This window comes from Lepus europaeus, chromosome 5 (genome assembly GCF_033115175.1).
Source record: "Lepus europaeus isolate LE1 chromosome 5, mLepTim1.pri, whole genome shotgun sequence".
NCBI lineage: Eukaryota > Metazoa > Chordata > Mammalia > Lagomorpha > Leporidae > Lepus > Lepus europaeus.
The window spans coordinates 94209641-94223431 of record NC_084831.1 but is presented as its reverse complement, the minus strand read 5'-3'; the positions used below and the strand labels follow the sequence as shown (position 1 = coordinate 94223431).

The following is a 13791-nucleotide window of genomic DNA, read 5'->3' as shown; positions in this document are numbered from 1 at the left end:
TTTCTCTTTCCCCGCCTACTCCGCCGCTTCGGAGCGCCAAACTCAAACTCTAATCAGAACCCGGACGCCTTTCGGGCTATACCGCGGGCAGGGCCTCTTGGACTTTTCCGCGCACCGGCCGGGGCTGCGGTCCAATATGAGCCAAGTTCTCTTCCAGCAGCTGGTCCCGTTGCTGGTGAAATGCAAAGACTGCGAGGAGAGGTGAGTTCGGCGCCAGCCAGCGCCCGCGGGTGGCGGTTGTGGTCGGGCCAGTGGGGAAAGATGGCGGCCCTGGCCGGTGGGCAGCGGCCTGAGGCTGGGTGTCTCGCCGGCCCCCCGGGGCGCTCAGAGGGAACCCAGCTGGGGCCCAGGGGTTGCCTCTCGCACCGAGTTGGCCGTTGCAGGGGGGACGCCAACGGAGCGGGGATGTGGGAAGCCGTCTCACACCAAGTTAATATCAAAAATCCTAGCTCTGCTGGGAATCGTGGAGATGATATGCCTGCTCCCTGTTGACAAATAAGCGCTCCGGCCCAGAGAAATTCAGTAGGCCCGAGGGAGTTCATGGCAGGGCCAGCAGCGGAACCGAGGCCTGCCTCCCAGCCTTTCCCGCATTTTCCTTCGAGTTATGTTGGGAGCAAATTTTTAAGATTCATCTAAAAAAATGTAGTTTTGTTGGTGCACTTTGAGCTGTTCATATGTTACTTAAAAAACAAAAATAACGTTCAGCCGACAACAGTGAGAAAATTAGAAACTTCATTAATTATTCCATTAAGAAAATACTGAAACCTTACTGGGCACTGCGGATGGCCAGGAAAAAGACCTTTTCTTCGTGAGTTTTGCAGCCTCATGGAGGAAAAAAAAGGCCTGTGTCACCATAAATGCAGAATTGCCACTTGGAGTAAGGCGGTGATGCTGTTTGGGCTTCAAAAAAGAGATTTGACTTGAGAGTGGGAGGCTTAGTTGCCCCTCCTCCCAGGATGTTCAGTCACTAGTACTCTCAGCTTCTCAGAGTGTTAAATCTCTTCATTTATGAAACTGATATAGCAATACGCCTATCCACATGGTTGTAATGAAGTTCGAGTGTGAAAATGTAAGTAAAAACTAAATGGTGTGGAAATGCGACATAAAAAAAGAGATGGCATTGATATATATTAAGTTGCCAGTAATGTGAAATTAGTTTATAGCTTAGAATTAGATCCAAAACCACTGGGCAAGCCAGGTCAGAGATGATACCAAGATCAGCTGCTGCATGTGGAAATCTGTAGGTTATTTTAGTCGTATATTGTTTTGTGCAGTCCAGTGTGGTAGCTATTAAGCGCATGTGGTTGGTTATGGGACATTTTGCAACGAACCTGATCCAGATGGATGTGCTGGAAGTGTAAAATGCACCATAGATTTTGAAGACTTGCTATAAAAGAATATAAAAATTTTATATTGTTAATGTGTTAAAATGGCACTCTTTTGGAGTTTAATTAAATAGTATTAAAATTAATTTTCACTTGCTTTAAACTTTTTTAATATGACTTTTAGATAATTTAAAACCATACACATGGCTCACATTTGTATTCTGCGTTGTGTCTCTATTGGGCAACACTGTTCTAGAATGATTATACAAATAAAAGGAAGGGGGACATTACTTCTGACTCCAGTATTGAATCTCTTAGTGCTGCTCCGTTACTGTGTGATGACAGTTAATCTTAAAGCACAACCCTTTTGGTCTGCCTGTTTAGGAACCTTTTTTGTACAATAGTACTTTAAAAAGTTCATGGCAAAATGGAATTAAAAGATATACAAAAATTGTGTTGTGATGCATAGTTTTTTCATCATATACATTTCTGTGAACTTTTTGAGCATCCCTTATATGCATGGATGTCAAGATATCTTTGCATCAAAAAGTAAACTTACCTTTAAATTTCAGTTTTCCACAAAGTTTTTGTAGTATCCTTGTATTCCTTTCAGCTGTGGCAGGGGTCACCAAACTGGAACCTGTGGGTCAAATAGCCTGCTGTTTTTCCTTTGTAAATAAAGTCTCACTGGAACAGAGCCAAGCTTATTTATGAATTGTCTGTGGTTGCTTCTGCTCAATAAGAGCAGAGATGAATAATCGTCAGTGACAGACACCTCATGGCCTGCAAAATCTGAAGTAGTTATTGTCTGGCCCTTTACAGAATAATTTGCTCACCTCTGACCTGTGGGAAGAACAACTGAGACTCAGTTATTCAAGGACAATTCAGCAAACAAATGTTCACAGGTGCCTAAATGTACCGGGAACCAGGAACTATTCCATGTGCTGAGGATATAAAACTTGGCCCTTCTCTCCCCCTAACAGTAACAATAACAACACGTTATTATTTGGCCTTCAAGGAACTCAGACTTTAATAGGGGAAGTTAAACGATTTTCCTTGAAGGGTATCATAGCACAGGTTAAGAATTAAGGCTCTGGGCTAGATAGATTGCCTGGGTTTAAATCCAAGTTTTAGCACTTCTTGATCTTGAGTAATTAACTTCTCTGTGTCTCATCTCTAAGTTGATGATAATAACAGTACCTACCTCATGGGCTTATGAGGATGAAATTACTTAATACATGTAAAGTCCTTAGAACAATGATTAGAGCATAATAAGCATTTGCTGAACTTTAGCTACTAATAAGGTATGATGAATGCATGATATAATGTAATGTAAGAACTAAAATCTGACAAGCAGGAAATTCAGTTGAGGACTGTGTTAATGGTTAAGGAACTCTATCTTGAGGAAAGTGATGCAAGGTTTTGAAGCCATAATTAGTAATAACCTGCTTTCTCAGTTTTTTTTTTTTCCTGAACTACTCTCCAGTATTTTAGTCACATAAAAATTCTTAGACTGTGAATGCACCTGATACTTTTCTGATTCCTACTTTTACTCCTGCTGTTCCCTCTGCCTCAACTGCTTTTTTTTTCCATAATCTTGAATATATGTCTTAAATCCCTTCATATAAGGGCTTCAAGTGCCTACATTGAAAATTATTGGATGGTGTAGTATAAGAGATCTAAGTTCTAATTTAGGCTCTGAATCATGACCTTAAACAAGTATGTAACTCTGTGAGACTTAGGTTCTTCAAACCTCTGTAAAAGAGATGGTATCTGCTTTTTTTTTTTTTTTTTTTTTTTGACAGGCAGAGTTAGTGAGAGAGAGAGATAGACAGAGAAAGGTCTTCCTTTTTCCATTGGTTCACCTCCCAAGTGGCCACTACAGCTGGCACGTTGCACCGATCCGAAGCCAGGAGCCAGGTGCTTCCTCCTGGTCTCCTATGTGGGTGCAGGGCCCAAAGACCCGGGCTATCCTCTACTGCACTCCCAGGCCACAGCAGAGAGCTAGACTGGAAGAGGAGCAGCCGGGACAAAATCCGGCGCCCCAACCAGGACTAAAACACGGTGTACTGGAGCCGCAGGTGGAGGAGTAGCCTAGTGAGCCGCGGCGCCGGCCGATAATATCTACTTAACAAGACTATCCTTAAGTAAGATGATAGATGAGTGTATTAAGTGCCAGGCAGGTACATAGTAGTGTAGGTAACTCAAAGTGTTGTTTGCTCCCCCGTCTTGAAACCCTTAAATAGGATCAAAAGCAACTCTTAGTGGGGATGGGGAAAGAATCGTTTCATCTGATCTCAATTTGAGGGCCTGAGTTGTGTTTATTTCTATCCCTATTACCCGACATAGTACCTGACTTAGGGTAGCTTTTATTTCTTTGAGAGTTTAAGGTCACAGCTACTAGATAGCAGCAGTAGGCTAGAATCCAGTTTTTCTAATGCTTGATGTTTGGATGCTTAGTCAAATCTAACTGACAGGGAGGATATTATGTAGACTTATGCATTGTTTGCAGTATGACATTTTTTGATACTAGAAACAGCATTTTTATTTTCTATTGCTCCTGTGACATCAACCATTACAATGAAGAAAACAATTTATAATGTCAGATAGTGTATCTCCTGAAATTTAAGATTTTTCTACATGATATTTCTAGGGCCGTTTTGGAAGTAAATAAGGGGAGGCAGGCATTTGGTACAATGGTTAAGCTGCTGCTTGGGACACCTGGGTTCAAGTCCCGGCTCTGCATCCAGTTCCAGCTTCCTACTAATAAGCACTGTGGTTGGCAACAGATAATGGCTCAGGTACTTGGGGATCACTACCACATCCATGGGAGACTTGGATTGAGTTCTATCCTCCTGGCTTTGACCTGGCCCAGTCCTGGATGTGGGAGGCATTTGAAGAGTAAACCAATAGATGGGAGAGCTCTCTGTGTCTTTCCTTCTGTATCTCTTTCCCTCTTTCTGTTTGTCCCTCTGCCTTTCAAATAAATAATTTAAAAAAATTCTTCATGTCTTTGGCTGTAGACCAGTGATGCTTGTTCATTTTCAGATTAAAAAATGCATGTTATTTAATATTTAAGCTGGTTAGATGAACTAAGATTTAGTTTCCGGTTATATATTCAGTAAGAGACTTACCTGACATGATATTTTAAGCCAATATAAAATTACAAGCATTAAAAAAATCCAGGTGGTTGAATCTAGTCTTGTTCAACTATTTCCAGGTTTTTCCATCAACAGTCTATTGCTGTGTCTGTACTTTTTATCTAAGAAGTAAGACTGTGGAAGTAGATTGTGGAAAAGGTTTAAAGCAAGTCTTGAGAAAAGTAATTTAAAATTGAACAGATTCTGTTGGTTAATTTACTTTTTTCTCTGCACATCATGGAAAGACCGTTGCTATTTGATTTTAGAAGAACAGTTTGAGAACTACTCTTGCATAATTTTTATTGTATTTTCTGTAATGTTTATATCACTATACTGGATACTTTTTAAATTTTTTACTAATTTAAATTTTTTATTTGAGAAAGAGAAGAGAAATCTTCCATCTGCTGATTCACTCCCCAGATGCCTTCCTCAGAAGCCAGGGCTGGGCCAAGCAGAAGCTAAGAGGCTTTTGTGTGGGTGGCAAAGACCCAAGAACTTGAGCCATCACCTACTCCCTCCTAGGTTGTGCTTTATCAGGAAGCTGGAATCACAAGTGGAGCTGGGACTTAACCTAAGTCCTATTTGGGATGTGAGCACCCCAAGCATCATCTTAACCACTGCAGCATCTTAATTGTTACGCCAAATGCCTACCCCAGTACTGGATTCTTTAAAATGAAGTGTACACTGTGGAATGCTATAGTCTTTCTCTCTTGAGACTTAGAATTACTTAATGATAAGATACATGATAATAAATTTGTTGATAATACCTTCGTAGATAAATTGCATAAAGATGATATTGAGGGGCCAGTGCTGTGGCATAGTGAGTAAAGCCACCGCTTGCAGTGCTGGCTTCCCATGTGGGTGCCAGTTCGAGTCCCGGCTGCTCCACTTCCTGTCCAGCTCTCTGGTATGGCCTGGGAAAGCAGTAGAAGATGGCCCAAGCCCTTGGGCCCCTGCACCCACGTGGGAGACCCGTAAGAAGCTCCTGGCTTCGGATCGGTGCAGCTGTGGCCGTTGCAGCCAATTGGGGAGTGAACCAGCAGATGGAAAACCTCTCTTTCTGCCTCTCCTCTCTCTCTGTGTAACTCTGACTTTCAAGTAAAATAAATCTTTAAAAATAAAAAGATACTGAGCAGATTTGGTTTGTGGATCGGAAAAACTAATATCTATGTGTATAAAGGTAGGGATGTGCTTTTTAATGTCCTTAATCCTAAACATTCTAATTCATTTAAGTTTTTAAAATGGAATCTCATAAACGAATTTGATCATTTGAAATGATCATTTTTTTAAATGTGAAAAGTTGTTACTAAATCAGTGGCTTGTTTTTTAATAATAGATGCTGTTTTAGAGTCAGGGCAGTGAGGTTATACTTATATACCAGCCTAGTATGAGGCACTCCTCATTTTCTTATTTAATCCTCACAGGATCCTCATGTTATAGGTGAGAAATATTCAGCATTAGACTTGAAACTGGCCAGCGCAGTGGCTCAACAGGCTAATCCTCCGCCTTGTGGCGCCAGCACACCGGGTTCTAGTCCCGGTCGGGGCACGGGAGTCTGTCCTGGTTGCCCCTCTTCCAGACCAGCTCTCTGTATGGCCTGGGAGTGCAGTGGAGGATGGCCCAAGTGCTTGGGCCCTGCACCCCATGGGAGACCAGGATAAGCACCTGGCTCCTGCCATTGGATCAGCGCGGTGCGCTGGCCGCAGCGTGCCAGCCACGGCGGCCATTGGAGTGTGAACCAACGGCAAAGGAAGACCTTTCTGTCTCTCACTGTCCACTCTGCCTGTCAAAAAAAAAAAAAAAAAAAAAGTAGACAAGAATTTAAATTTCAAATACAGTGTGCTTCCCAAAAATATGTTCATTAGTTAGAAAACATCTCTGGAAAATCTTGTGGTTTAAGACTAAAACTTGGGGCTGGCGCTGTGGTGCAGTAGGTTAATCCTCCTTCTGCTGTGCCAGCATCCCATATGGGCGCCGGTTCTAGTCCCAGCTGCTTCTCTTCTGATCCAGCTCTCTGCTGTGGCCTGGGAAAGCAGTGGAAGATGGCCCAAGTCTTTTGGGCCCCTGCACCCACATGGGAGACCCAGAAGAATGTCCTGGTTCCTGGCTTCGGATTGGCGCAGCTCTGGCCATTGTGGCTATCTGGGGAGTGAACCAGTGGATGGAAGACCTCTCTCTCTGCCTGTACCTCTTTTTGTAACTCTGTCTTTCAAATAAATGAAATAAATCTTTAAAAAAAAAAAAAACAAAAACAGACTAAAACTGCAGTTAATGAAAGCGGTGGTGGTAACTCTTTTCATGTGAATGTTTCTGATGGTTGGGCGTGTCTTTTTCACACAGGAGAGTAAGTGTTAGAGTCAGCATTGAACTACAATCAGTTTCTAATCCAGTTCACAGAAAGGTTGGTATTTATTTCTTTTCTGAAATTTTGTGCACTATAGACAATTTTAATTTTAGAATGTGAGACCTTTGTTAAACCTTTCTTGCCTGTTAATTTTGGGTCAGTTTGGGCCACCCTACAAAGGTAGGGTGGTACAGTGAGGTAGCTAACAACTGAAGATAATTATGCTGCGTATTTCTAAAACATACTAAACGCATTGGCAGTTGGAGTGACAGTCTCCTTAGATTTGCCCAGAAGACTTACAAAGTTGTAGAATATATATTGCTGCTCTAAAGAAATGGCATTTCATGGAGTAAATGTGAGAACAGAATAATGTACTGCAGGGAGGATATGTGTTTTTTAGTTTGAAGAGGCATTTACAGCATAAATCCCATATCTCAGAAATGTGAGTCATTAACAGAACTGTGGACATAGACTAGAGGGCTGAGAAATATAGCATCTGTTTTATCTGTGTAATGGCTTGCCCTGAGCACATTCAGTGACCTCACTGTGTTAGTAGCTTCAGGGTTTGTTTTTGTTTTTTTTTTTTTTTTTTTTTTTTTATGTGACCTGTTAGGGTGAATCCTGAGACGTGTTAAAACAGAGGTGCTTAAAAAACAGGGCATCCTGAGGCAGTTGATACTTTTCAAAGGTAGAGATTATGTAGTATACTTCTGACGTGCTGGTTGAGTGGTTTTGGTTTTTCTTGGACTCTAGCAGATCTCCGGTAGCTATGGAATAGATTTTGTTTCAAACTACTCTTAACCTGAGTGCTTAGTTCTTTATTAACTCGCCATCATGTCATAGCACTGCCCTGTTTTCCTTGCACCGATGTTCTCTAAAGTACATAATTTTGGTATACTTTTCTGCCAACTTTAGCTGCTGTAGCAATCTGCCACACTATAAATTTAACAGCTTGGAAAGTGGTCTTTATGAAAGGAACCCCCTTCATTAGAAATTGGAAACAGATGGAGTTCCACGTCAGCAGCCACCTGGAGTAGGAGAAAATAGATCTTCAGGAAGGAACCCTGGCAACCAGTCATCTGATACCCTTATCCTCTGCCTGAGAGACAAAAGCTCTTGCTTTTTCTAGGATAGATGATTGTCATTTCTACTGATAACATTTAGCAGTCTTCAAGTGCATAGCCAGTTATTTTGAGAGAGATTGAAAATATAATTGTATGTAGCATGTTCAGTTCTAAAGATCATCTTGGTCATGGTATCATAGGGCAGCAAGGACTGGGTGTAAATTTCCTTACAGTTAACTGATAGGATGATAATCCTACACTTTTAACTCTTAACATTTAGTTAACTTTTGCAGAATACCCTCAGCACCCAGTGGCTCTCAGGGAGCAGAATATCTACCCTATTAAAGGGTCTAACTCTCTAAAGACTAGTAAAAAAACCGCAGCAACAGAAAACAAAGCTATCAGAAGTATAATTGTGCTACATTGATGATATGGGATTCTTACTTCCAAGAAGGAATAAATCAAGAGCCAAATTTATTGCAAACATTAAGAAACAACAATCTTTTTTTTTTAGGATTTAGTTATCCGTCTGACTGATGACACGGATCCATTTTTTCTGTATAATCTTATTATATCCGAGGAAGATTTTCAAAGGTAACTAAAATTTTTTCCATTCCCATATTTAATTTAAGAATAAATTCCTAAGATTTTAAATGATGATATTGCACTCTTTGAAAACCGTACCTATTAGGTTCCTACTAGGTTCATTTAGTTATTTTGGGAATACTAGACTATTTGTACTGTAATTATTTAGGATGTGTCTGAAAATAAATGGAGTATGTTTTATCAGAGTTTTCAAAACAGCCCAGAAATTTGCAGCTTTAGCTGAATTTATTGACCTTTTTTCTCCCATTGAATAAATTCTATCAAAATTAGGGTTCCCCGGGTAGGCGTTTGGACCAGCTGATAAGATGCCCATTAGGATGCCTATGTCCCAGATTGTGGCAGGTGGGTTTGAGTTCTCACTCTGACTCCTGATCCAGCTTCCCGGTTATGTAAACCTGGGAGGCGGTGGTGATAGAAGTAATTGGGTTCCTGCCATCCATGTAGGGAGACGTGGATTGAGTTCCAGGCTCCTGGCTTTGGCCCAATGAAAACACTGGGTAGTGAAGCAGCGATGAGACCCCTGTATTTGTCTCTCTCCTCTTTCTGTCCACTTTTTAAATAGATAAGTAAAAACAAACATTGGGGCAAGCATTTTGCATAAGCAGTTAAGTCACTGCTTGGGAAGCCCACATTACAGAAGAGAGTGCCTGGTTTGAGTCCTGGCTGCTTTACTTCTGATCCAGTTTCCTGCTAATGTGAAGCCTGGGAGGCAGCAGATGATGGCAGAAGTGCTTGGGTCTCTGCCACACATGTGGGAGACCTGGATTGAGTTCTAGCCTCTTCATTCTGGCTCACCCCTGTCTGTCCTATTTGGGAAGGTAACCAGTGGGTAGAAGATCTGTTTGATTCTGTCTTTTCAATAAAATGAAAATAAATAAATAATTTTAAAGTATATGATTGAATTTATTTTTAAAAAAGTCCTCTTTGTTCTTGACTACAATGAGTGTTTAGTAAATAAAAGGATCTTTCAGAATGCTAATTATAATTAAATATTTTCTTTTCCTGTCTTTTGTGTAGTTTAAAATTCCAGCAAGGGCTTCTGGTGGACTTCCTAGCTTTCCCACAAAAATTTATAGATCTCCTTCAGCAGTGTACTCAAGAACATGCCAAAGAAATTCCAAGGTAAGTCCCATCAGAGCACTACATTTACAAAATCTTTCTTTTAAAGATTTTCTTACTGTATTTGAAAGGTTGAATTACAGAGAGAGAGAAAGAGGTAGAGAATGCGATCTTCCATTGCTGGTTCACTCCGAAACGGCCAGAAAGGCCAGGGCTGGGCCAAAATCGAAGTCAGGAACCTGCAGCTCTATGTGGGTTTCCTGTGTGGGTTGCAGGGACCCAAGCACTGTAGCCATCATCCACTGCCTCATAGGCTGTGCACCAGCAGGAAGCTGTACTGGAAGTGGTGTAGCCAGGACACAGACCAGGCTCTCTGATAAGGATGTGGGAATCTGAAGCGGTGACTCAACCTCCTGTGCCCAATAACCCTCAGTTTTTGTTTTTATTTTCTCTTTGAACTGCCTCTCATGAACTCACGAACCTTAATATATACTGCATTTGATCCATCTGGTTTTTTTTGCCCAATTTTTCTTATATGTTTGAAAGCCCTATCATATTGGCCTCTGATTTCAGTATACTCTCATTCCTGCTGTTTCTATGTGGAGGAGCTTATGATTCAGTGGGAGAGTTTCACTACTCATGAGTTAAACTGTGACATTTTCTTTTTAAAGGTTTTTGCTACAGTTAGTTTCTCCAGCAGCTAATCTGGATAACTCACCTGCATTTTTAAATGTGGTAGAGACAAATCCTTTTAAGCATCTTACACACCTCTCACTAAAACTTTTACCTGGAAATGATGTGGAGATAAAGAAATTTTTAGCAAGCTGTTTAAAATGTAGCAAGGTAAGATTTAAATTTAAGTTGTTCTTTTAAATTAGGTACCAAAGTTCTATGATGAATCACTGAAGACCTATAGTACCATTATTTTTTCCTGAATAAAATTGTTATAAGTTGTTTTAAGAGCTCCTGAATGTTTTTTTGAATTTATTATTTTTAAAAGATTTATTTGTTTATTTAAAAGGCAGAATTACAGAAAGAGAAGGGGAGAGATAGAGAGAGATGTCTTCCATCCTCTTGTTCACTCCCCAAATGGCTGCGATGGCTGGAGCTGGGCCAGGCCGATGCCAGGTGCAGGGGCCCAAGCACTTGAGCCATCTTTTGCTGCTTTTCCCAGGCATTAGCAGGGAATTGTATCAAAAGTGGAGCAATTGGTACTTGATCCGGTGCCTGCAGGAGCTGCTGGAGTTGCAGGCAGTGGCTTAACCTGCTATGCTACAGTGCTGGCACCTTAATTATTTTTATCTTGAAAGGCAAAATGAGAGAGAGAGATGGAGATCTTTCTTCTGCTGGTTCCCTCCCCACATGTCAGCAAGAACCAGGGCTGGGCTAGGTTGAAGGCAGGAGCCTGCATTACCAGGAAGCTAGATCAGAAGAGAAAGAGCTGGGAATTGAACCAGCACTCTGATGTGAGATGTGGGTGTTCCCAAGCCTGTCCCATAAAGCTTTTTGTAACATAAAATTAATTTTATTTTGCTGTTTATGATTTAGTGGAGGTATGAGTATAGAACTAGACCAGGAAATTCAGAAACTTAGGTCCCAGGTTTTTACCAATGTCCTGTGACGTATAAGACAGGCCATCTGAACTCTTGTGTCATGGTTTCATCAGCTGGTAGATAGATATTTATGAAAATATCTACCCTTTCTAGCTCATCTTAAATGAGATAAAGTATATAAAAGTTTCTTGAAAATCAAGTGCTATAAAAAGAATATGACATTAGGAAATGACATAGGGATGCTGCTAAAGAGCTTTTAGAAAATCTTTTTTAGTTAAATGCTAATACTAGTACATCACACTTTAGTGGTACACAAATCATCTGGGCAACTTGTTAAAGTAGATTCTCATTTAGAAGAACTAAATGGAGCCTAAGAGTCTGTGTTTCTAAGAAGCTCCCAGGATGATGTTGATGCAGTTTGGGTAGCATGGTTACCAGTGACTAAATTAAATTGTAAACTGCATAACTTCATTATTTTTATAAATAGGAAGAAAAAATATCATTGACGCAATCACTAGAGGATGTTACTAGGCAACTGAACTTAACGCAAAAGGTAATTCAAATTTTGTTTTGTCTTTGTAAGTCATCTAGGCGATGGTTCTGAATTTCTTCTTGAATCAAGTCCAAGCCTTTGTGTATTTTCTTTTAAAGCTTGTTACCTTTGAATTCTCTCTCCTATTTGCCACATTTATTTTCTTTATCTGTAGCTTTCTGTTTTAGATATTTCATTCTATCCAAACATTTTTGTCATCACTTATATATGACACATTCTCTCAATAGGATCATGTATAGATACTATCTGTCATATTAGTTCACTTTTATTTAATTTAAAAGTATGTATTTCTTATGGGGAGAGAGAAAAGAAGGAAGGAGGAGGAGGGAAAGAAGGAAAGCAAGCAAGTCAGAGAGCTCCATTTACTTGTTCACTTATCAAATGCCTGCAGTAGTCCTGGACCTGGGGCCGAATCTGGGAGCCAAGAACTCAGACTAGGTCTCCCCTGTTGGGGGCAGGAACCACTGCCTCCTAGGGTCTGCGTTGGTAGCTGGCTGAAGGCAGGATCAGTACTGAACTGGATATGAAACACAGGCATCTTAACCTCTAGGCCAAATGCCCATTCCTATCTGTCTTATTTATCTCATTTCTCTGGCCTGAAGTAGCTTTTCAGTTCCTATCCTGTAAACCCTACTCTTCCTTTCTTCTGTTAATGTTAGCATTAATTCCTCTGATGGCCTTAGCATCATTTTAGTCAAAGCTACATTTTTTACCTCTGGGTCCTTAAAATTGAGAGTCACAGTATCTGATATGCTACATGAATTCAGGCAGAAAATACCTCTGCACAACATCTCTCTTTGTGATGGTATACTGGGTTTCATGTGTAAGTGAACCACTCCTTAGGACTGACTTATTCAGCACTGGGTTACTTTACATATTGATGTCAGAGGAAAGGATTGGATGGCAAAAAGCCGAATTTAATTAAAACCTTAAAGATAAGCTTGAGCTGTAAACAGTTTTAACTGTAGAATTGCTTTTATTAGAATCTTGATTTCATCACATTCAAAAAGTCTGTGTAAAAGGACTTTGAGTATGTCTTAGAAAACTTAATTTCTTTAATATCCTTGTAAATATTACTATGTTCTAATCTGAACATATTCAGGTACTATGTTAATATTTTGTACTGAACTCTAACGTAGACATTATCAGAAAAAATTCAAGAATTAGACAAGCTACGGAATGAATGGACATCACACACAGCAGCATTGACAAATAAGCATTCTCAGGAACTGACAAATGAGAAGGAAAAAGCTTTACAGGTAAGGCCATTAAAAGAAGCTGGAAGAATTTTGTTATTGTTGGCCATTTTATTAATTATAAAATAATATATGCTTGCCTTAAATTTTTCAAATGTTATAAAGGTTTAGATAATAAAAATTGAAAGTTCATCTTTCAAAGTTGGGCTATCCAGAGATAATTTATGAATACTTAGATGTGTTTTTCTAGACTTTTGCATATGTAAATAATATGTAATTTATAAATATTTATAAATTTATAACGTAATTCTAGATATATATGTATGCAGGTAGTGTGTTTTCAGTTTTGTTCTATACTAATAGGGTCTTACTGGGTATATTGATTATAACTGTTTCTTCACTTAATATGACATAGTAGATATTCTCTTATCAGTTCAGATGCTCCTTTTAAGTGGCTGTATAGTATTCGTTGTTAGGGCAAAAAGTATTTACTTGCCTAACGTTGGCATTTAGATGCTTCAAAATTTTGGTTATTGTAAACAATACTGCAGTAACATTCTTTATTTTCAGAAGTGAGATTACAACATAACTATATAAAATATTGATGGGTACTACAAATTTGCCACCTGAACAGGTGGTACTAAGTGCAATCCCAAAGATATTTCTTCATATTCTTGACATCATTATTAACCTTCTTAATATTTGACACCTGACAAGTGTTAAGGTAAAACTGGTTTTTGTATTTCTTGGATGTTTAATGCAGGTAAACATCTTTATTAAAGAAATATTTATTGGGGCCAGTGTTGTGGCATAGTGGATAAAGCCACTGCCTGCAGTGCCGGCATCCTGTATGGGCACTGGTTCAAGATCCAGCTGCTCCACTTCCCATCCAGCTCTCTGCTATGGCCTGGGGAGGCAGTAGAAGATAGCCCAGTGCTTGGGCCCCTGCAC

The 13791-nt window shown here is 40.0% G+C and overlaps 1 protein-coding gene across 3 annotated transcripts in view; it reads left to right on the top strand.

Moving 5' to 3' along the window:
* Positions 1-36: 36 nt before the first annotated feature.
* Positions 37-13791, top strand: part of SASS6 (SAS-6 centriolar assembly protein) — a 48872-nt gene continuing 35117 nt past the window's right edge. Inside the window, exons 1-7 of one of the 3 annotated variants that reach the window (XM_062191816.1) lie at positions 37-201; positions 6806-6866; positions 8388-8467; positions 9497-9601; positions 10210-10381; positions 11579-11644; positions 12784-12903. In XM_062191816.1, coding sequence (XP_062047800.1) covers positions 137-201; positions 6806-6866; positions 8388-8467; positions 9497-9601; positions 10210-10381; positions 11579-11644; positions 12784-12903 — 669 coding nt within the window. In that variant the 5' untranslated portion in view covers positions 37-136. The remainder of the gene's footprint in view (positions 202-6805; positions 6867-8387; positions 8468-9496; positions 9602-10209; positions 10382-11578; positions 11645-12783; positions 12904-13791) is intronic. The other 2 variants (XM_062191815.1, XM_062191814.1) reach the window with 2 other exon arrangements.